Below are 23,617 nucleotides of genomic sequence, written 5' to 3'. Positions count from 1 at the left end.
TATAAAGTTACAATTGAATGACTTTTAAGACCTTTTTTAATAACAAATTGGTCAAATTGTCAAATATTACGTAAGACGAGGCGTTGTGAGCTTGTATATCTGAATTTTTAACTATATTTATCTGTAGAACCGAGTCAAACTAAATAATGCCTCAACTTCTACAATTCCAAGTGCTTGTCAAGGTGGGGGGTCCCCAGTTCAAAACATATGATTATTTTGGGGGGTTGCGGCCTGAAAGGTTTGGGATCCCTTAGTTTAGAACAGCGGTTCTCCAGAATAGCAGATATACAAGCTCACAGCGTGTCACTTTGTGCATGCTGCGCTGTGAGCTTGTACATCTGCTATTTTTGTGGAATAATAGATGTGGAATAATTTGGGATTTTTTTTCCACAAATCTTCTCTTCTGGGGGTCTCCCTCCCTGGCACAAAACATTTTCAGATGGGGCTCCGCGGCTAAATACATATAGGTCCCCAAAGTAAAGAAAAATTACTGGGGAAAACAGCCTTTTGTTTTATTGTCCAAACCACTTGGAATGACCTACAGCTTAAATTTAAGATCTGTTCTCCCATAACATACAGTCAATTTAAATCTTTGATTGCAGACCTATACCCACAAGTGTCTGCAACTGCTTTTAAATGTGTGTTGTATCACATGATAGATGTTTTGTTTTATCATTGATATGAATATTGATGTGAAAATGAAAATGAAATTGTACTGTGATGTATCTGAAAATGAGGCCAACCTCAATGTCCTTCGAGAATAAATAAAGCTTTGAAATGAAAATGAAATGATATCATTGTGGGGGTCCTTGACATGAAAAGGTTTGAGAACCACTGGTCCAGGGGAGACCGCTAGTTAATTTACACATTTGCTAGTTTGACCACTTCAAATACGCTTTCATCTTAAAATAACTAATAACCGCAACATGCTTCCATAGAAGACATGCTGGCTTCTATGGAATCTAAATAACTTTAAATCACAGTTACAGTTCCATGTACCACCCTGAACAGAACAGAACCACTGCACCATATCATCAGGTGCTACAGTAACTAACAGAGCTGGTACGACTGATGGGGAAACACTAATGACAGGCAACACTTCCACATCATGTGCCACTGGTTACGTCTAAAAGCAAATTAAAGCACATGAAACGAAAACCAAAACATCCCTGTCATCAGCTGCAACCAATACAATAAACACAAAAATGACATTTTTAAAAATAGCAACGAACCCCATTCAAGAAGTTTGCTGCAGTCTCTTTAAAAGAGTGAATTCAAACTTGAGAATGCCTCTTCTTCATCAAAAGACAAAACGTAGTAATACTGTTGTTATAACTGACATTGTACCAGGTAATTAGCTATAGAAGGGGTCTTCAACGTTTTCGGGCCAAGGACCCCCTAGCTGAGAGAGATGAAGCAGGGACCCCCCCTCTATATTGTATAAAATTGTGTTCCAGATTAAACTTTTGAAACTGCCCTTTTTTCCCTCTACACCTATAGCCTCTTTGCCAAAAATAGCAGATCTACAAGCTCACAACGCCTCGCAGCGCGAGGCGTTGTGAGCTTGTAGATCTGCTATTTTTGGCTAGAGTTCTCCTCAGAAAAAGGGATGTTAGGGTTCAAGTGGTTAAGGTAAAAAAAAAATCATATCACACAAAGATTTGGCGGCCCCCCTGTAGTAACTCTGAGGACCCCCTAGGGGTCCCGGACCCGCCTGTTGAAGACCCCTGAGCTATAGCCTAGAAAGCAGTGGTTCTCAAAAAGTTGGGGTCCAGGCCAGGGACCCCTCAGGATTCCTTGAGGGGGTTCTAAATGGACCCTTTACCAGTCTGGAACTCTGAGAGTGTACAAATGGAACCGGGTCCATTTGGTTCCATTTGTACACTCTCAAGAGTTATCGGGGTCATTGAAATGTTTATGTTTTAGAACTAACTGGCCTAGAAAAGACTCATGAAAAAACGTAATGAATTAAAAAATACATAGAGCAACATTGTGTCAGAAGGACAGTATAGTATATCCCATACAAAAAAAAGCACTTACTTCATTGGCAGCCTGTTCAAAAAAAAAGAATGAAAGAAAATGCAACAAAATCTTGATAAAGTGTAAAGTTGCGTCTAGAATTCCTTGAATTGAATGGTTGAAGTAACTGAAGTAACAATGCTTTGGTGAGCAGAGTGTAAAGTAGGTGTGAGAGAGAGCGAGAGAGACTCACCCACTTACTGCTAGTGAGACTCGCCCATTGAGTGGGAGTGGCCACAAGGCCACAAGGCTGAGAACACAGGAGTCAGGGGCAGCGTTGCCAGATTTTGCGAGAGACATAAGCAACCAGGTCTATGAAGAAAAGCGCATAAGAAGCGACTAGGCCAAGGGTTCCCAAACTTTTCAGGCCGCGACCCCCCAAAATAATCATATTTGAACTGGGGACCCCCCACCCTGACAAGCACTTGGAATTCCTCAGATAAATATTGTGAAAATAGCCAAACTACAAGCTCACAACGCCTCACACTGCGAGGCATTGTGAGCTTGTAGATCGGCTATTTTCACAATATTTGCCTATTTCTTATGTAATAATTAACAATTTGGCCAATTTAGTATTAAAAAGGTCTTAAAGGTCATTAAATTGTCACTTTAAATGTGCAGATACCCTGTATACACTTATAATGTGTGTTAGTTTACTGTTGAGTGAGAATACAATGTTGTACATTAAGCTAATCATCTGGGGACCCCCCAAAATAATTTGACCCCCCCCCCCCCCCCTCGACCCCAGTTTGGGAACCACTAGACTAGGCTACCACATCTATTTGAAAATAGCAGATCTACAAGTTCACAACGATCCCATTAACGAAGGAGGAATGGTAGCTATCAATACAATTGGCAGAATCTAGGACATAACAACCAGCACATCTGACTTACCCTGACAGTTACATTAAATCCCTACCTTTACACAGTCGTGTCGGCTGAGGTAAATGAGGAACATTTTAACCCATTGATTTTAATGTGACTGACATTTTTTTAGGGTGGTAACTCATGAGAAAATAACCTCACAGATGACCGCAATGCTTAAAATGAAGAGGAGATTGGAAGGACTAGACGTGGTATTTAAAGGTTGACACTACTACACACGCACAAACCTGCAGGGTCAAAATCCACAAATTGTATGTGAACCGGTGTCAGCACTAGACTTAAATGCTAGTCAGAAATATTCTATTATGCTGAGGGGTCCCTGGCACAAAAAAAAATTCAGATGGGCGGGTCTGCTGACAAATACATATTAAATTGAGGGTCCTTGACATGAACTTATTTTGAGAACCACTGATTTAAACAGCATGAGGAAACAAGCCCAAATAAGCACTTTAGAATCAAGCTCCCCAAAAAAACGCAACCTGCAACTACCAATACAAGCAACTTTACAGAAAGACACGCCCAAAGTCGCTCATAATAAGCAGACATGGCAACGCTGGTCAGGAGTCATATAACACTCTGCTCTTGTACTAGAGTTTGGAACTGTGTCAACAATAACACTGATTTAAGATGATGATAATGATGAATTAACATTTCACTTTAAACTCTTATCAGTATTTCTTCTGAGAGCTGTGAGGCGATAACCGGTAAACGGACTGAAACTTGCAAACCATTACCTAATCCTTTGCTTTCAAAAGGGCAGCAGTATCGAGATCCTAGGCAAACAGCACTGCCCAAAATACATATCGGAGCAATTAAGTGTTTAAAGTGGTTCCCAAGTTCTTCTTTAGGCTGAAATATGAGGAACAATTCCAAGCGAATGTCTACTTTCTCTAAAGAATCTAAAGAATACTTTTGGCAGAACATCAACCCCCTACTAACTCCCAACCCCCCAAGACGAATCAATGCTTCTGTTACACACACTCAGTGGTGGAAAAACTAAAAGTACACCCTTTTTTTACTTAAGTAAAAGTATCAATACTGCAATGTAGAAATATGTTAGAATTAAAAGTCCGCAATTCAAAATTAACTTGAGTAAAAGTACATAAGTATTGTTATCAAAGTGTACTTAAAGTACCAAAAGTAGAAAGTACGCATTATGCAGAATGTCCCATTTCACAAGTTTTCAAATCTTTTGAAAATAGCAGATCTACAAGCTCACAATATCGCGATGCATTGTGAGCTTGTAGATCGGCTATTTTCAAATGGCCGAAATGTATATAGGGCTGAAGTGGTCAATGTATGTTTTGTAATAATAATAAAAATCCACAAAGTAACTAGTAACTAAAGTTTTCGAATAATTGTAGTGGAGTAAAAAGTACAAATATTTGCCTCGGAGATGTAGTGGAGTAGACGTAAAAGTACAGAGAATTGGAAATACTCCAGAAAAGTAAAAAATGCCTCAGAATTGTACTCAAGTACAGTACTTGAGTAAATGTACTTTCCACCACTGCACACACTAGCATACAACTGTCTACTGGCTGCAGTTTCATATTCTAAGCAGAAAAAAACGTGACACAGCAGCATTGTCAGTTCTCTATGACTGCTCTTTGGACTTATTATGGAATGACAATATGTAGGCATTGTTTAACTTATGTTGCAGCTGCTCTGCCAATAAAACTTGTCAAATACCGGTCCATGAAAATCTACTGCCACCTCCTGGCTGTTTAAGGGCCCATCAAACAATGCTGTTCTTTGGTATCTGAAACATGAACTAGAACCAGAAATATTTTCATCATTTTACTACTATAGCGTCGGAATACCAAAACGCTCGCCCCAAAACACAGTCGCCCCGAGGCAAATCCGGCGGTATTCACCTGGTATTCCTAAACGTAACCTCAGTAAAACAGTGCCAAAACCTAACCTTATTCCTGAGCTTAACCTCAGTAAAACCTATGCCTAACCCTAAATTTATTTCTAACCTTATCCTCAGTAAAACAAATACAAGAACCGGTGGTCCGCGTAAAAATGGGGGCGAGCGTGTTTTGGGGTGAGTCTTCCGGTTACCTATCAACGCTGTCGGGCAGAAACCAACTATCTCTGTTTTTCTACTTTTTTGTTTTGTTCCATAAATCGGTGCCACGCTATGAGCTTGTATATCTGCTATTTTTGAATAGCCAAATAAATCTAAAATGACAGAGATGCGTTCCCGGATAGAATGGTGTTAAAAACATGTTTCTTTTTTCATATCCTGAAAAGTCAATATTTTTGGACATAGTTGGTTTCTGCCCTGACAGCCGAGATATGCCATATCTATAATTCCAACGAATATAGACTCCAAGTCTACTAACCAGACTACCAGAGGGTGTAGGGGGGGGGACTATGTCCAATTTGACAAACTGTGGCCGGGGTCAGGCCTCCAGGCTCACAACAGGCTCAGCACCTGCTGTGTAAAATGCATGGTTCACATTCAGGGAGAATCCCGATATTCTCTCTGGCTCTCCAGGAATCCACGCACAGAGACACTCTGGACAAAGTCCAGCAATTCTCAGACACCAAAAGCAGAACGTGTCGAATGACACGATGGCACCGACATACCATAGCAGCAAGTGAAAAAACGGAAGGAAAAAAAAGACTTTTTGGTTTGGTCTTTCCCACATTAAGGGCCCTATCTTGTCCTTGCCTTACCACTAATGCCTAAACATTTTTGGCTTTTTTCTTCTTTTTTTGTTTTACTATTTTGGAAAAAACATTTTCAAATAGTGAAAATAGCCGATCTACATCGACACATTGGGAGCTTGTAGATCAGCGATTTGAACTATTTTAAAATGTTTTTCAAAATAGTAGAAAATGTCTAATAGGTTTAGGCATAAGGGGTAAGGGCCCTTAGGCCTCAACATTGTTAGCATGCCTCATGTCTCTTAGGGCCCACTTCACAAACAACAGTAGTAGCAACAAAAAGTATGTTAATACAATATAACTACATTTGTATGGTAGCTAGAGTATGTTAATACAATATGACTACTACATCTGCGACAGGTTGGAGGAGGTCTCTCTACTCTTCCATTGAGACATTTTTAAACCCTTGTGTCAGGTAGGACTTATTACAATGACAAGTAGTACTGCCTGAAGTTCATACTGTATAGGTGCAATATCTCCCCTGGCCAAGTAGAGATTCCATCACAGACCAAGGTTCGATTACCGGGCAGGAGGACAAGTCGTTATGCCAATTATTAATTCCTCCCCACACACATTTCTGTATTGTCACTCACTGCTGTTGTATCCTACTGACTGGTGAGGAGCCCCCACTAGGAGGATGTAGAGCCTTCGTCCTACTCCTCCCGCCCAACACTCCCTGCCGACAAGTGCCGCCCCAGGCCGTAGGAATACGTTGCAGTGACAATTATCACTGCTTCCCTCCCCCGAAACACGGGACAATTGGGTTTCGTATAGACGCTCAACAAAGCCGGATGCACCACGGTGGATTCGAACCGACAACCTCACTCAGTGGTGGTGGCCAGGCAGGCACTTTACCTCTGCACCACCCAAGCGCTCAAAAGGGGAGCTTTAAAAAGATGATCGGATTAAACAATAGTAACTGTCTGTCTACTGGCAGAGAGGCAGGCCATGTGACAGACATATGCTCCATGATAAGCACAAGATTACAAGATTTAAACATTGCTGGTGAGGTGGGACCACTGCAAGAATGTAACTCATGCCAAGTAGTCTGAAAGCCACTGTGTGGTTCCAATAGAGTATCCCCACTGTTTCCCAAACAATGGCTCAGGATAATCCTTTCTCTTTTTTTTTTGTCATTTCCTATACACCTTCTTTTTTTTTTTGAATTTAGTCGAAAATTAAAAAGAAACATACTTAAATACTGCGAATGCAGTTCATTCATATTGTACGTATTTTTGTTGTCGAGCTGGAAAAGGTTGGGAACCCCTGCAGTAGATTCTATACTTCTCACTTTCCTGGACATTAGGCATATCATTGGGCAGAAACCTCTTATCTCCAAACTTTCACTTTTTGCGTTTATTCGTAAATGAACGCCCTGTTTGATCATAACAGCGTCACAGAAAAGCATCCAAAAGTAGCAGATCTACACGCTCGAAACGCGGCGCGAAGCTACGCGTTTCGAGCTTGTAGATCTGCTACTTTTGAATTTGAATCCTGAAAAGCAACAGTTTTGAACATAAGAGGCCTCCACCCCAACAGAGACGATATATTTATCTACAGTATATAGTGCCATTTCTTTAAATGCATGATGATGGCCATTAGGGTCAATGGTTCAGTTTGTACAAACAGAGCTGTGCTGCAGTCAGTGCTGAACATGAATGAACATGAATCAAGCGGTCCAGTTGGTGGATGTCATGGTTGGCTTCATGGCTGCGTTTATGAAACCACAAATCCCAGAGTGACACAGACAGGACATTTGTGAAGCCAGCAGCAGCCAGCGACACACAACAGCTGGCTAAACGGAATTCTTTGAATATCCTTCAGGCCTTTTTATAAGTGTTACTACTACTAGCCTGCTGCTATACAGCCACTATGTGCCATGGACCACGCTCAGTTTCCATGAGGCAAGAATGTCAACACAATCAATCTTTTTTCCCACATCGATGTAGGAGCCATGTCTGACTATTTAGTTTTACTGGATGTAATGTTAACGACCATCTCAGTGGCCTTGTGGTTAGTTAGAGAGTCCGCCCTGAGACTGGGAAGTTGGGGTTCGATTCCCCCGGCCGGGTCATACCAAAGACTCAACAAAAAAAACAAAAAAGGGACCCAATGCCTCCCTGCTTGGCACTCAGCATCAAGGTTTGGATTGGGGGGGGGGGAGTCCCTGACATACAAGCGGCATACTAGCGTCAAGCCGCCACACGCTACAGAAACAGGAGATAGGCTCCTGCCCTATGGGCCTCATGGCTCAGCCAAACAAGACTATTACTGCGTTAACAAACTATACAATAAAATAATTTCAAACATTGGCCAAATTGTGAAATACTACCTGAGAAAATATTGTGAAAATACCCGATCTACATGCGCCTCGCAACGCAATCGACTATTTTCACAATATTTATCTGTGGAACGGAGTCAAACTAAATGTAATACCTCAACTCCTACAATTCCATGGACCATGTGCTTGGTTGGGGGGTCCCCAGTTCCAATATGTTGTTTTTTTTGGGAGGGGGGGGGGTCGCAGCCTTAAAAAGGTTGAGAACCAGTGGCCTAAACCAAAGGTACTAATTGAGCATAATGAAGAGGTGTGACGGAAACTGTGTAAAGATGTGGTATTTCTGATATTTCTTAGTTAGAGCTTGTATATCATGGGCAACATCCAGGGAACCCCCAGGGGGTACTTATAGCCTGTTGCCCCCCAGTTGAGCCTAACTGAACGGAGAAACGCCTTTATAAATTTGCCATTACCATGTAATTACAGTAATACATTTAATTTCATAAATTAAAGGGCGAAATGAGTTTCAATCATTTTAACCACTTCATCATACTACAGTGTCACACAAAAGTGTCAAAAACAGCAGATCTACGAGCTCGAAACATGACGCGAAGCGGCGCGATTTAAGCTTGTAGATCTGATATTTTAAGTCACAGTTTTGGACATATGAGGTTTCCTGACAGAGACATTATGTAGCCTAACACTGTGACTAGCAAACACAACAAAGTACATTTGTGACATTGTTGGTTCCTCCTCTCTCTTAATCAATATCACATTTCTTCTGTTTTGTCCTTCTGGTTAAGAAAGAACAGGAAGCTGCAGGTTTGTTAACTTCCTCGTGCTGCTTTATTAGTTTCTGGTAATCCTTCTAAAAGTGGACTTTAGTTACCATGACAGCCACTAGAGACAGAACTCTGCATACAAAGGGAACAATGAGAGCCAATAAACCTCAGGTCAATGCATAGAGGGCTTTAGGTTATGCACACGTCACATGTCATTAGTGACAGTATAGGGTGACATATTACAAATATTCTGCTCCTTAATTCCCTTACATCAGGAGTCTTCAACGTTTTTCAGGCCAAGGACCCCCTGGCTGAGATAGAGATTAAGCAAGGACCCCCTCTATATTGTATAAAATTGTGTTTCAGATTAAACTTTTCTTTTTTTACTTGGTCTGCTCTTTTTTCCCACTACACCTATATACCTCTTTAGCCAAAAATAGCAGATCTACAAGCTCACAACACAGCGTTGTGAGGCGTTGTGAGAAAAGGGATGCTATAGGGTTCAAGCGGTTAATGTATACAAAATTATAATAATCATATCACACAAAGATTTGGCGCCCCCCCTGTAATAACTCTGAGGACCCCCTAGGGGTCCCAGACCCTCTGTTGGAGACCCCTGCCTTACATCATTGGTTCCAGGGGTCCCCAGCTAAAGTATCATCACAATCATTTTAACCACTTTATCCATTTATACGTCGTTGGCTATTCAAAAACAGCAGATACACAAGCTCCGCAGAGCTTGTGTATCTGCTATTTTTGAACATTTTTCATTTAATTTAAATCTTCTCTTCTGGGGGGATCCCTGGCACAAACTCTTTTCAGAAGGGGGTCCCCAGCCAAATACATAACAATTTGGGGGTCCTTAACATGAAAAAGTTTGAGAACTACTGCCTTATATTATCTTATTGTTGCATTATTGGTCAGAGGGCTGCACAGCACATTGCTGTGTCCCTGCTCATTCTGTCTCCTACAATGATAAGTCATTGCAATCAGATAAACAGATAAAAAGATTCATCTAAACAGTCTATAGCCTGAAATAATAATAAGCTAATTATAGTGGCTCTTCCCAGAAAACATCAATATCATTCAATCAGTCACTCACAACTTAAGTAAAACATCCTTGAGATGAATTGACCACAATGGAAACAAGCCCTCAGCTCAGGGCTGTTAGTGTTATCCTTTTAGCAATATTGTATAATCATACCTCTGTGCCTTTTGCAAACTGTTAATAAAGTATTCAATCAATCAATCAATCAATCAATCAATCAATCAATCAATCAATCAATCAATCAATCAATCCAGTCTATAACCTGAAATAATAAGCTAATTACAGTCTCTCTTCCCAGAAAACAGTAAATACAATCTCGTGCAAATAACTGTTTGTGAACTAATGCATAATAATTACATTATATCATTCAATAGTCACCCTACTCCCTGCCCACAACTAAAAACAACCGTGTGAGAGAGAGGACACTTGAAAGATAAATCTGTGCATGCCCATGCACAGATTTATTTGAAGAGGTGGCAAACCAAAAGCATCAACAAATCAGAGTACTAGACCTGCCCTGGCTGCTATAGAGTAAACATTGAGTTGGGTGTATAAAATCCAACAATACATTTCATCATCCATCCAGCCACTGCTGCAGCTAGCTGATGGAATGCTGCAAAAAGTCTATGTGAGTTTATAGAAGGTGGTCTTTGCTAGCAGCAGCATGAGGGTTATTTCTACAGCACAGGACAACTGATCCTGAAAACTATGCATGCATAAAAACATAAATGCATGCATAGTTTTCACCACCCTAGAAACTTTGAGGAACGTAAATCCCTCCATGGATGCATGCACGACATTTCGATCTTAATCTTAAATCTAAAAACCTGCAAGCTTTTCAGCTATAGTAGTAGGCTACCCAGGGAGCTAGTTGTAGTTAGCTCACACATTGTGCTCTCTATTCTATTCTATTCTATGATTGTCTCCATGCTTTATTGTTGCATCATTCAGTCCAGATCAGAGCACAATAAAAGGGTTTCTCTTCTCTAACATAGATTAAAATATAGAGGAGATAATAAAACAAGATGTCCTTTACCTTACAGAGGTCCTGTCCTAGTCCAGATGTAGAGGAACATCACATTCACACACAACATGCACACGGGTTTGTGTTGGGGTTGGGTTGGGGGGGGGGTTTGGGTGGGAAAGGGGGGGTTGGGGGGGTTTGGAGATCAACTTTAGTTGCAGCCCCCCATCATCCAATCCATGCATGCATCATCCATCCAGCTGCTGGCTGGAAGTCCTCCTCTCCACTCACTGGAACTCCCTCCATGTCCTGCTATGTGTGTTGCCAGGTTTTGCGAGAGAAACAAGCAACACGGTCTAATATGCATCCCACTTGAACCCTATGGCTGTGTACATCAGCAATTTGAGAATAGCTGATCTACAAGCTCACTACGCGTCACCATGCGTTGTGAGCTTGTAGATCTGATATGAAAAATAAATAAAATATTTTGAATAATTTTAACATTTTAAAGGAGTAGCTCATCCAAAAAAATACTTCTTTTCCATCAATTAAACAGCACATTCATGGATATTTGTTTTCAGATGGGGGTCTGCAGACAAATCATTTGGGGGCAAAATGTTTGAGAACCACTGGTTTAAACAACATTAGGAAACAAGCCTAAATAAACAACTACACTTTAGAAGCAAGCCCCCAAAAAACCTGCAACTACCAACATTTACAATACAAGCAACATTACAGAACGACAAGCCCAAAGTCGCTTATAATAAGCAGACATGGCAACACTACCAATGTCCTGCTATTTGTGGGGCGGGGCGGAGAGGAGGAGGGCGGGGCGGAGAGGAGGAGGGAAGGGCGGGGGAGGAGGGGAAGGAGAGGGGGGGTGGGCAGGTATGCAAAAGCAGAAAAGAAAGGCTTTCTGCATCTATTGTGTGAGAGCATTTGTCGTGTTAATGTTGTGTTAATTTCAACAGCACTTTGTTGAGTTTACTTTTCAGGTGAGCTCAGAATAAGAATCATATGGTAACCATGGAAACAATGTGCTTTGTTTGTGTTTGTAACCTCAATGTTTGTTAGGGGTCTGACTCTTTGTAAATCCCAGCCACTAGAGGGCAGCAGAGCATCGGCTATGGAACCGATGCTCTCTAAACAGAACGTCTGGTTCCTCTGAACTTATTGATAAGAGAAAAGAGCTAAACTAAATTAAATAATAACAATATTACTAATGTAATAATAATAATGCCTGCTACAGGACATGTTTTACTTTTGTAAATAATAATAGAAGTTTCAAGATTCATTCAAATTGAAATCATCACAAATCTTTTTTTTATCACTTTTTAAAATTCACTGTTCACTGTTCTGATTTAAGAGCATAACAGTTACAAATAAATCATGCCCAACTTCTCATCATATGTTGTGAAGTAGCGGTAGCCTAATCACATTCTGTAGTGGGTTGGTCCTCCCCTCAAACCTTTTTCATGAGTGTCCTTGAAAGACCCCCAAAATAGGGCCAAGCCAATGTATTTGGCCGTGGACCCCTCCCAAAGTATTAGTATCAAAATGTACTTAAGGTACCAAAAGTAAAAGTACTAAAATGTTTGAAAATAGCAGATCTACAAGCTCACAACGCGTCGCGATGCGACGCGTTGTGAGCTTGTAGATCGTATAAAATAAAGCTAAAGTGGTTAATGTATGTTTTATAATATCATAATTTATATCTGAAAAGTAGCTAGTAACTAAAGTTTTCAAATAATTGTAGTGGAATAAAAGTAAAATATTTGCCTCGGAGATGTAGTGGAGTAGAAGTAAAAGTATTGGAAATCGGAAATACTCAAGTAAAGTACAAATACCTCAAAATTTTACTTAAGTACAGTACTTAAGTAAATGTACTTAGTCCACCACTGCCTACTGGTCCATGGCGGTGAAGTTCTCCTACTGGTCCACTGGGTCCCCACTGGCAAGTCCCCACACCGCACCGCACCGCACCGCACCACAGCACAGCACAGCACAGCACAGCACAGCACAGCACAGCACAGCACAGCACAGCACAGCACAGCACAGCACAGCACAGCACAGCACAGCACAGCCAGGGCTGCCAACATTGGACTGTCAGAATCCAGGAGATCGGTTGGGGGCGTGGCTAGCGGGGGGTCTGGGGGTCCTCCCCCTGAACTTGTTTTTTAACAGAGTAGATGTTTGCTACTTTTATCAGGCTTGCTTTACAAGCATTGGAAAATAATGGGCACAATTTCATCCATTAAAAAAGTAGGCCTACAGAAATTGATTTGATGACTGAAGCAATGTAAGCCCCATCTTTAATAATGACCATTCATTCACCATTCAACCATTCACACACCACACCACACCACACCACAGTGACGACACCACACCACACCACAGTGACCACACCACACAGCCTACTTGTGCCGTCGTTTCCATATAAACGGCAAAGTGGGCTCTGTGGGGCCGAAGAAGGCCGAAAAGGGTGCCAATTATGACCCCACTCTAGGGTGGTCTGAGGCAGGCCAAACAGGGCCAAACCGGTGATGTGTAATGCTGCTTGCTACTGATTGGATTTGGCCGTGGTCATGATGTTTCGGTATGCTGCTTGCATACATTTCCGCATTTGCACAGGAAACCGGGTTCAAATCCGTGGTAGAAGAGGAAAGGCCCCAAAATAAGCTATTACATTTAGTTTGACTCGGTTCCACAGATAAATATTGTGAAAATAGCCAAACTACAAGTAATTAAAAAGTAATCTTAAAAGTCATTAAATTGTAACTATAGAAATGTGCAGATACCCTGTATACACTTATACTGTATGTTGGTTTGTTTACTGTTGATGCGAAAACAATGTTCCACATTAAAGCAAAGCATCTGGGGAACCCACCAAAATAATTTGGCCACCCAACCCAGTTGAGAACCACTGCCGTAGATGACAGAGAGACTTTTATGTCCTTGGATTCGAACCCGCGTCTCCTGCATGAGAGACAAAATGCCTGTTGAGCTAAGACGGGACAAACACTTGTCATGGGGAGATATTGCACTTTGAGCTACAACCAATACCACTTGCCAGCCAGTATAGGTGACACAACCACCTCAATTGTATAAGTTATATTGTATTAACATAGTCTACCATACAAATTGGACAAAATTACATTTTATTCCTTAAAAGAAAGTTACAGTGCTACTTTAACGATTTATTTATTCATCATGTGTTTTCTGGGGACAACTATGAGGACACACACACACACACACACGCACGCACGCACGCACGCACGCACGCACGCACACACACACACACACACACACACACACACACACACACACACACACACACACACACACACACACACACACACACACACACACACACACACACACACACACAAACACACACACACACACACACACACACACACCTTTTCTGTTAACCAAACTGAGTTGGTGAGACACTGTTGGTGTTATAAATGAAATAGATTATTATCGCTAGACGTTGCAGTTCCTGATTGAATCTGTGAGGCTATGTAAAGAACCCGTCTGTACACTGTTTTCACTTCTCCATTTCACTTTATTGGTAGACTCAGTGAGCACACTCATGTCCTCTTTGCTTTTTATTCTATATAACATACACTTCTACGTTACTCTAAAAACTTATAACTTACATACTTTGTGATAGAAATTCTACTTCAAACATCTTACATTTTGTAAGTTAACTTGCCTTTTTCTGATCACTGTTGAAAGCAGTATTAATATTAACTTTTTGTACATTTGAAGGAATATTTCTCTGAAATTAAATGTCTAATTAACATATTTTGTACACTGTATGTGTTTTCAGCGAGCTCACACAGTTTCTACAGGAACTGCCTTTTATAGTCAATAAAGATGTAGTAGCCTACATGGAAAAAAGAATGACAAAGTGTGGTGATAATTTTCCATTTACAGCTCTGCAGCTGATGCTAAACACTTTACTTCCTACAAGCATTCTGAGTTCATCAAAAATGTTATTGACTTATAGATTGCTAGGACTTGATATAACCTATTCTATCAGATATCCTACCAGACATTATGTCTTTGTAGAACTAAGGCTTCACAGTCAAAGTAGAACCTTGTCAATGTGACAGTATCCTGCGGGCTTTTTGCGTTATTCTTTTTAAATTTTGACCGTACCTGTAGTACTGTTAACAATCTTGTTAATACAATTTTTTATCAATCAATATTATTGAGTACTGCTCTCACAAGTACATAATGGAATTACTTGTAGTGGTTGATATTAAACAACCAAACCACAGATAATCATGTGACCCCCCCCCCCAAAGGCCTGTGTGGCCTTTGGGGGGGGGCTGTGTGATGAACAACAGCAAGGACACTGACACATATGATTTTGGGGGGGTTCCCAGATGACAGTGAAGTGACAATTTAAGGACTTTTAAGATCTTTTGAATAAAAAAGAAAGAAAGAAAGAAAGGAAAGAAAAAAGACCATTACTGCATACTGCAAGGTAATCAACAAACTATACAAACTGGTGAAACATTGGCCAAATTATCAAATAATATAAGAAAGAGGCAAACGTTTAGAAAATAGCTCATAACACTCACGTGAGCTTGTAGATCTGCTATTTTCACAATATTTAGAGTATCTGTGGAACCGAGTCAAACAAAATGTACTGCCTCAACTCCTATAATGCCAAGTGTGTGTCAGGGTGGGGGGTCCCCAGTTAAAATATGATTATTTTTGTGGGGTCCCCAGTTAAAATATGATTATTTTTGTGGGGTCCCCAGTTAAAATATGATTATTTTGGGAGGTCGCGGCGTGACAAGGTTGAGAACCATTAACTTACAGTATCTCCATGCTCACAATAATATTGTGAGCATGCAGATGCTGTATGTTATGCGGTATGAGTTTATCAACAGCACAGCACCTTCAAGCACCTAATACATTTCCCCCCTTTCTTTTTTATTCTTACATTTACTAATGGTGCTCCAATGTCTGAGGAGCCCGGGGGGAAACTAAAAGTACTACTATGTAATAATAATAATAATAATAATAATAATAATAATAACAATAATAATAATAATAATAATAATAATAATAATAATAATAATAATAATAATAATAATAATAATAATAATAATAATAATACATCAGACTTATATAGTGCTTTTCTTAGTACCCAAAGTGGCGTTACAAAACAAATCAAAATAAACAACTTTATTAGGAGCAAAAAAGTTAAAAGGCTAAAAACATTAAGCTAAGACTAAGAAGTACTAGAAAGGGAGATTTGGTTTGATTTAGGTGGGGAAAGCAAGTCTGAAAAGGTGGGTTTTGAGGAAGGCTTTGAACACGGCAAGAGCGGGGGCGGCTTTGTTGTAACCTGAATACAAGACCCTTGAACATGTTTAAATTGTTTTTTTTCTTAACAGACACGATTGTTGTTTTTATTCTTCATTGGTCAGCATATTATAGCAAAAGCAACAGTGCAAAGATGTGTGCATGCAGGATGTACTGTACGTATACCCTTTGCAAATGTAATGTTTGAGTAATCATTTTAAAAGTTTTAATCAACCACAGTCACACTGCAGGAACTACGGTGAGATTGTAGGCCACAGAGCACCCATGGGAACAGCAGAGAGTTGATATTCTCATGGTTCTCACCAACCGAAAATGACACCCACTGAAAAAAGGCACCCACTGAAACCCAAGTGGCTGGCAGTAAAAAATAAGGTTTCGTCTCTCATTCTGTGTACCGGATTCAACAGAAATGATCTTATCATTAACCTCCTATCTCCATTTTCTAACCTTTTGTGACCGAATTTTGACCTGATGGTCAAGATTCAATTTATCCCCTGAGCAAGCAGTTAGCTCAATGGTAAAAAAATTCAGCACTGGGTTCAAATCCAGGGTTACATAGTGCATCGTTATATATGGGGATTTAGCAGTGGTGTAAAGTAACTAAGTACATGTACTCAAGTACTGTACTTAAGTACAATTTTGAGGTATTTTCCCTTTACTGGAGTATTTCCAATTTTCAGTACTTTTACTTCTACTCCACTACATCTCAGAGGCAAATATTGTACTTTTACTCCACTACAATTATTTGATTGATTGATTGATTGATTGATGTAGTTTATTTAGTAAGACATGAGAATAGTACATGACAGTACATAACAGTACATGGAAGTACAAATTCAATCACCATGTGAAGTTACTAGTTACTTTACAATTATCAATTATTATGTTATAAAACATACATTAACCACTTTAGCCTTATTTTATACCTAGGCTATTTGAAAATAGCCAATCTACAAGCTCACAACGCGTCGCTTCGTGACGCATTGTGAGCTTGTAGATCTGCTATTTTCAAACATTTTAGTACTTTTACTTTTGGTACTTTAAGTACATTTTGATACCAATACTTTTGTACTTTTACTCAAGTAAATTTTGAATTCTGGACTTTTACTTGTAAAGGAGTATTTTTATATTGCAGTATTGATACTTTCACTTAAGTAAAATATTTTAGTACTTTTTCCGCCACTGGGATTTAGTTAGTAAGTAGTAGCTAGTTATTATTTTATCTTTATTGTATCTTGATTGTTACAGTCAAATCTAAGAAAATAGTTTCTAACAACTTAACTTTGAATTTGGCATAAAATTATAACACAAGTTCACATGGTGATGAAAAAGACACACGCTTTTGAAGAGAAGCAAATCTATCAAGAATAGCACATATCTCCTTTATTTCTTTCCTATTTTTACTAATGGAATGGAGCCTGTGGCTACTGAAACCATTTTCAAATAATTAGAATCCTCTTTCTGTCTTTCTTTCTTTCTTTCTCTAATAACCTACATACTTGATTGATTGATTGATTGAATATTTTATTAGGCAAACAATGTAAAACAGCACAGTTACATTTAAAATACTTTGTCTAACAGGTCCGTTCATAAAAGTCCTTGCGGACTTGTTTCCAATGAGGGCCTTGGTATTCAATTCATAGGCATATATAGTGGCACCACAGTTCAAATATCATTACAAAATAAACAGCAAAAAAAAATAACACTATGTACAACGTAAATGTAAAAAAGAGGGGAAAAAAAAAAAAAAAAAAAAAAGTACAAGAACACGGGGGGGGGGGGGGGGGGGGTCTGCTGTCTAACGGGAAAATGGTACTACCTCCTCCTTTGGCCTCCTGAAAGGTGATTTTTTTAAGGCTCTTTTAAATGAGCCCAGCGAACTGCATTTTTTGAGGGATGGAGTTAGACTATTCCAATCCTGGGTGGCAGTGCTGTAGAAGGAGAATTTGCCCATGTTTGATTTATGGGTGGGTGGTACCAAATTGTTGTTAACGCTCCCTCTGGTATTGTGACTGTGGGTGTCGCTAACCTTTTGGAGGTATTTACTCAGATATGCGGGAATAGGGGGCATATCGGGCAAATTTGCATTTACAATTTTGAAGGCCAGTCCCATTTTTAGTTGTTTAACCCTGTCTTCCACCCTGAGCCAGCCTAGGCTGGCAAAATGGGTGGGAGAAAGGTGGGTCATGGGCCCCAATCCGAGGAGTAGCCGAATCAGTTTGTTTTGGGAGGTTTGAAGCTTAGTCTTCAGTGACACTGAGGTGTGGGAGTACCAGGAGGTGCAAGCATAGTCAAAAAGTGGTTGAATCAGGGCCCCAGAGAGGGTCCTGAGGGCCTGAGGGTTGACAAAAGAGGAAACTCTGCCCATAAATTTGGTTCTCTGGTTTACTCTTTTGACCACCTTTGTAGCCATGCTTTCACCTGTCAGGTATTTGTCAAGAACACAACCCAAATAGGTAATCTCTTCTTTGCTAGAGATAATTGTGTCATCGACTTTGACCTTGAAATCATTTACATCCATCTGTCTGAGGGAATGTTTGGTCCCAAAGAGAATGGATTCAGTTTTCCCAAGGTGTAGTGACAGTTTGTTACTTATCGGTAAGCCAAGTACGGATTTTTGAGAGTTCGGAGCTGAGCGCCTCCTCAACTTGCAACTTGTCCTCTCCCGAGATCAGGATCATACAATCATACAGATCATACAACAACATAATAACATACACATTACCATGAAAATCAATGAAAGGATGATCCAGACCTCCTGGATTATATTTTTCTATCAAAGATATTTCAGCTTTATTACAGGACAGTGTAGCAGCACACCAGGAAATTCTAAGAGATATTTAGGAGATTTGAACACAATCTCAAGTCCTTGTAATACACAAACTGATCTAAATGATTATTATTATTACTATTATATATTTTACAATATCTCGGGCAGAAACCAACTATGTCCAAAATATTAACTTTTCAGGAAATGAAAAATACCATGTTTTTAAACAACACAACACTGCCCCATCAAAGTTGGTATGGTGACTTTATACATTGTCAGATACTTGAATGTGTCTTTATATTATCACCACTTTACCCAAATACAGCTCAAGTGGAGTTATGGAGGTTTTTGAAAATTAATGTGGAGATAGTTGTTTTGTCAGACTGAAAAAAAAACCTGAGTTGGAGTTTGACTAACAGTTTTAGGATCCAATGGAGTTAGGAGGTTTAGTCAGAATTGCTTTTTAATACTTTTCATTGGTTGATTTTTTAAATTTATAAAAAATATGTATTAAAAATATATAGTTGGTTTCTGCCCGACAGCGACAATATGAAGGATGCTCTGTGCTGTGTGAAACTATTCTTTCTCATGTGAAAACGTTAGATTACAGCTGTCTGGCACCCAATACTTTTTAGAATGGATGATTCATAATCATAATGCAACCAAAAACAGAAAATCAAGTGGGCATCGCTGAACATTTGAACTTTCACATAGGCCACCTCACACACAGCACATTCTGTTCTCCTTTTAAATGTGAACTGACAAATATAATCTCTCATTGAGCCACTTCTTTTTATTTTTATCATGAAACCCGTCTCAAAGCATTCATTGACAAAAATGTTTGGTAAATGTTAAATGATTAAGTAGTAAATGAAATAGTAAATTATATGTAGAGACATTTTGTTAAGTGATCAGTGTGATCACTGGACACGTATTGTGTTGTTAGAGGGGAAAACCGACATCTATCAAGGTAAGCGGCTGCTCAAAATGTTACTTGCACATAACATGTGTACATAGACCAGTGGTTCAGAATTTGATTTAGCTCAAAACCCAAAAGAGAAATTGTGTATGTCTCCCTGGGACCCAAACTAGTGAAAATAGCAGATCTGCAAGCTCACACGTGGGCTTGTAGATCTTATATGGGCTTGTAGAAAATAGCCAATCTACAAGCTTGAATCGGCTTGTAGATAATAGCAAATCTACAAGCTCAGAACACGTCACAATGTGACGTGTTGTGGGTTTGTAGATCTGCTATTTTCCCTTTTTCCCCCCACGCACTAATTTATCGTTTTAGTTTTTTATAATTTCTTTAATGGAATTAAAACTTTTTGAATTTTGGGGGAATTCTTTGGAGAATATTTTGAAATAATAATTCAAAACTAATTGTAGGACACAAAAACAGAGGGGTATTTACTCACATACGCATGACCCACTTTTTGGGAAACACTGACATAGACAAGTGAAATAGTCAAGAGAATGTGATATAGTTGTATATATGCCTTCTGCTTCTTGCTTCTTCCAATGCTGCTAAAGATACCTGCCTGCCTTAAGAGGTCTATCATACCTGCCATTCTGTACTTTATTACATTCAGTATTGTTATTATTGTATTATCATCGTTGTTATTATATTGTATTATTGTGGTCATATCCAACCAACATTTCAGTACTTGAACACCTGTATATATACCTGTATATGAGTATAGTGACAAATTTGAATATTTTGATTAAAGTTCTAAATACTTCTTATACTGTAGGTTGATTTGCTCACTACTTATATCAACTCTATAGCAACTTTTAAATAAACATTTCACAAATGTGTGTGTGTTTGTGGAAATAAATGTAAGCATTAATGGCAAGATTCCATATAATTTATTTTAATTTTATACTTTTATTTAGTCAAATTTGTAAATATCCCATGAAATAGGAAAACGTATAACAATAATAATATAGGCTAATGACATTTTTATTTTATTTTTTGAAAGATGAAAGATAATGAAAGATTTACTCTACAAAGGTGTTTGTAATTTAACTAATGTTAAATCAATCAAAGTTAACAATCATACCTTCTTATTCATTGCTATAACTATGGCCAATTTATTCCATAGTAACTAATGTGTTTAAAAAAAGAATATTACAGCATGTTATGCACATGAGTATAAAACTTAACTTAAAATCAAGGAGATCTTTTTTTAGTACCCAACAAATCACAAATTCACTTGTATCAAAATGATATTAATAGGGTTATTATCAAAGTGTTGCAAGCTTACTCTAACTTATGCCAAACAGCTTTTTGAACAGCTTTTTAACTCTTGGTTATATTGGTCATATAAAATGAATATATTTGTCAGTATGAAGACTCACCTCTTCAGACTCCACTTTAGCCCGTAGCACTTGCCCTAGCCTTGACGATCTTGCAGTCTTATGCAAAGGCTAAAATATAATTTAGATAGCATGTTATGTAGACAGATGCCAGGTTAATTTGTTGACCTGCGGCATCCGATAGTCTGTATAGTTTCAATTTACAGATTTTAAATTTTTTAATACTATACTGTTTAGACTGATGATAGGTTCTTAGTTTACTTATGATCCTAGATTACCATTTCTATGCATTTGATGTATTACCTCGTGTTTACCTTGCTTACTGTAAATCGCTCTGGATTAAGAGCGTCTGCTAAATTATTAAATAAAGTCTGCCCAAATTGTAGTATTTACGTATGTCAGTGGATATTAACTCATTTATAAGAACTCACAAGGCTCACAAAATGAAAACAAATATCTAATGCTTTAAAAATGAGGGCCTATACTCCGTCACAGTGGTTCTCAAAGTGGGGTCTGGGGACCCCCAGGGGTACTTGAAGGGGTTCCCCAGCAAAGTGATTTATTATAGCTTGGAAGTAGGAACCAAATGGACCCTTGCAGGCACTCTGAGAGTGAACAAATGGAACCACATGGACCGGTAAAGGTCCATTTGGTTCCATTTGTTCATTCTCAGAGTTATAGGGGTATACATACCAAACCAGGGGTCCCCAAAATTTTAAAGGTTTGACAACCACTGGCTCTATCAGATGTTCTGGTCACCAGACTGAAGTCGCAGTCTAAAGGCATTCGTCCCGAAGGTGTCTGAGTTGTTGGTGGTGAACGAGGCCGAGGAGCTGAGGATCTGAGGACCCTTGGACCTTCTGCCCAGGCAGACCAGACCCAGGCTCACCGCCTGGCGTCTGAAGTGATGGTCCAGGAAAAAGTAGATGGCCGGGTTCACGCAGCTGTTGAGGAAGGCCAGGCAGCAGGACAGCACGATGCTGTCCGTCTGCCACGACGGAGTACAGCCGGGACGATCATCGGCGCCGTTTTTAGAGAGACGGGAGCCGATGACGATGGTCTTGAAGACGTTGAACGGAAACCAGGACACGACGAAGGCCACGATGATGGTGAGGACCATCTTGAGGGAGTGGCGCCGTCTGGCATCGGCCCGGGGATTCCCTCCGGCCGCGGCGGCGCAGTGCTTGTGTAGGCGTACGAGAATGGTGCCGTAGCAGAGGACGATGATCAGGATGGGCAGGGCGAAGGTCAGCAACACAGTGATCAGGCTCATGCAGAGGAAGAACAGGGATCCTTCGTCGTCCACGCAGACCGAGATTGGTCCGCCGTCGTCGTCGTTCACCACGGTGCGGTACACCAGGGACGGCAAGCCCAGGAGCAGGGAAAACGCCCAGACCGCCACGCAGGTGAGACGAACGCATCGGCCGCTCCGCAGGAACCTGGAGTCCATTAGCTTGACCACGGCCAGGTAGCGGTCCACGCTCATGCAGGTGAGGAAGAAGATGTTGGAGAAGCGGTTGACGGCGATGACGTAGCTGCTCACTTTGCACAGCGCTTCCCCGAAGTTCCAGCTGCCCCTCTGGTTGGCCGAGACGGCCCACAGCGGCAGCGTCAGGACGAACACGAGGTCGGCGCTGGCGAGGTTCAGCACGAACGTGTCCACGAGCCGCCGGCCACCCTGACCCTTCCTCTTACCCTTGGTGCCAACGACCGCGATCACACAGAGGTTTCCCAGGAAGCCGATGGAAAACATGAGGAGGTACACGATGGGAAGATAGATGTGAGAGCCGTGGAGGTTTGAGCCGGGACAATCCTCGGGTAGAAAATAAGACGCGTTATCATCTGTATAGTTCTCATCATAATATTCGTTATAGTCATCATCATCATCAGAGGCCTCCATTCTGTGACTAAAGACGAAAGAGAAGTTGTTTACTGCTCTTATGCCCGTGGTTGGCTGGTACACTGAAGATATACTGTAGAGATGCAGCAGAAAACCACAGGCAACCTAAACCTAGGTCACATTTCCTCCCTTCCTTGTAGTCCTTTAATTTCCTTTGAACCATCTCTCTTATCATTGTTTTTGATTATCATCACTCTTCGATTAGGGGTTTGTTCACATAGACCTACATTTCTGTTGATTTTTTTTGTTTTTTTGTTGCAAGATTAACCTTTAATGCAACTATTTATGTGCCAAACGTTAGGCCTATCTATGCTGTTAGAAGAGATTTCATGAATTCATCTTGTCAACACTGACACCAAGAGGCTGAAAGGATGAATAGAATCTGGAAGTGAATTTGGTATTGCTTCATTAACCCATTAAGACCGGGAAAGCATCAGTGTAATTTTAGATTTCTTTGGCTTTTCGTAAAAATTTGTGCAAATCTTTGAATGATTAACTAAATTCTTTGCTTCTGGGGGTCCCTGGAACAACACATTTTGAGATGGGGGTCCGCCAAATACATATCAAAAAAAAAAATCTAATTCGAAACAGTATGTTGCTATATTAGTGGTGCTCCAACTTTTTCAT

At 40.1% G+C, this 23,617-nt stretch overlaps 3 protein-coding genes across 6 annotated transcripts in view; all 3 read right to left on the bottom strand.

Annotated features, from left to right (window-relative positions):
• inavab (innate immunity activator b) overlaps window positions 1–12,625 on the bottom strand; it is a 47,364-nt gene extending 34,739 nt beyond the window's left edge. The window contains exons 1-2 of one of the 3 annotated variants that reach the window (XM_080422527.1): window positions 12,500–12,602; window positions 10,725–10,961 (exon numbers count right to left, since the gene is read on the bottom strand). The gene's annotated coding sequence lies outside the window, so the exon portion shown is untranslated. Of the gene's footprint in view, window positions 1–2,040; window positions 2,193–10,724; window positions 10,962–12,499 lie in introns of those variants that run through there. The other 2 variants (XM_080422528.1, XM_080422526.1) reach the window with 2 other exon arrangements.
• Window positions 1–23,617, bottom strand: part of LOC308080678 (sphingolipid delta(4)-desaturase DES1-like) — a 252,203-nt gene that overhangs the window by 77,896 nt on the left and 150,690 nt on the right. The window lies entirely within an intron of this gene.
• Window positions 19,750–23,293, bottom strand: gpr25 (G protein-coupled receptor 25). The gene has a single exon (XM_080424918.1). It carries the CDS (start codon window positions 22,988–22,990, stop codon window positions 21,833–21,835), a length of 1,158 nt encoding a protein of 385 aa, XP_080281044.1. The 5' UTR covers window positions 22,991–23,293; the 3' UTR covers window positions 19,750–21,832.

The sequence above is a fragment of the Gymnoscopelus braueri genome, assembly GCF_963280865.1.
Source record: "Gymnoscopelus braueri genome assembly, chromosome: 3".
NCBI classification, from domain to species: domain Eukaryota; kingdom Metazoa; phylum Chordata; class Actinopteri; order Myctophiformes; family Myctophidae; genus Gymnoscopelus; species Gymnoscopelus braueri.
The sequence above is the reverse complement of the archived record's forward strand: the minus strand, read 5'-3'. Positions and strand labels throughout refer to the sequence as shown.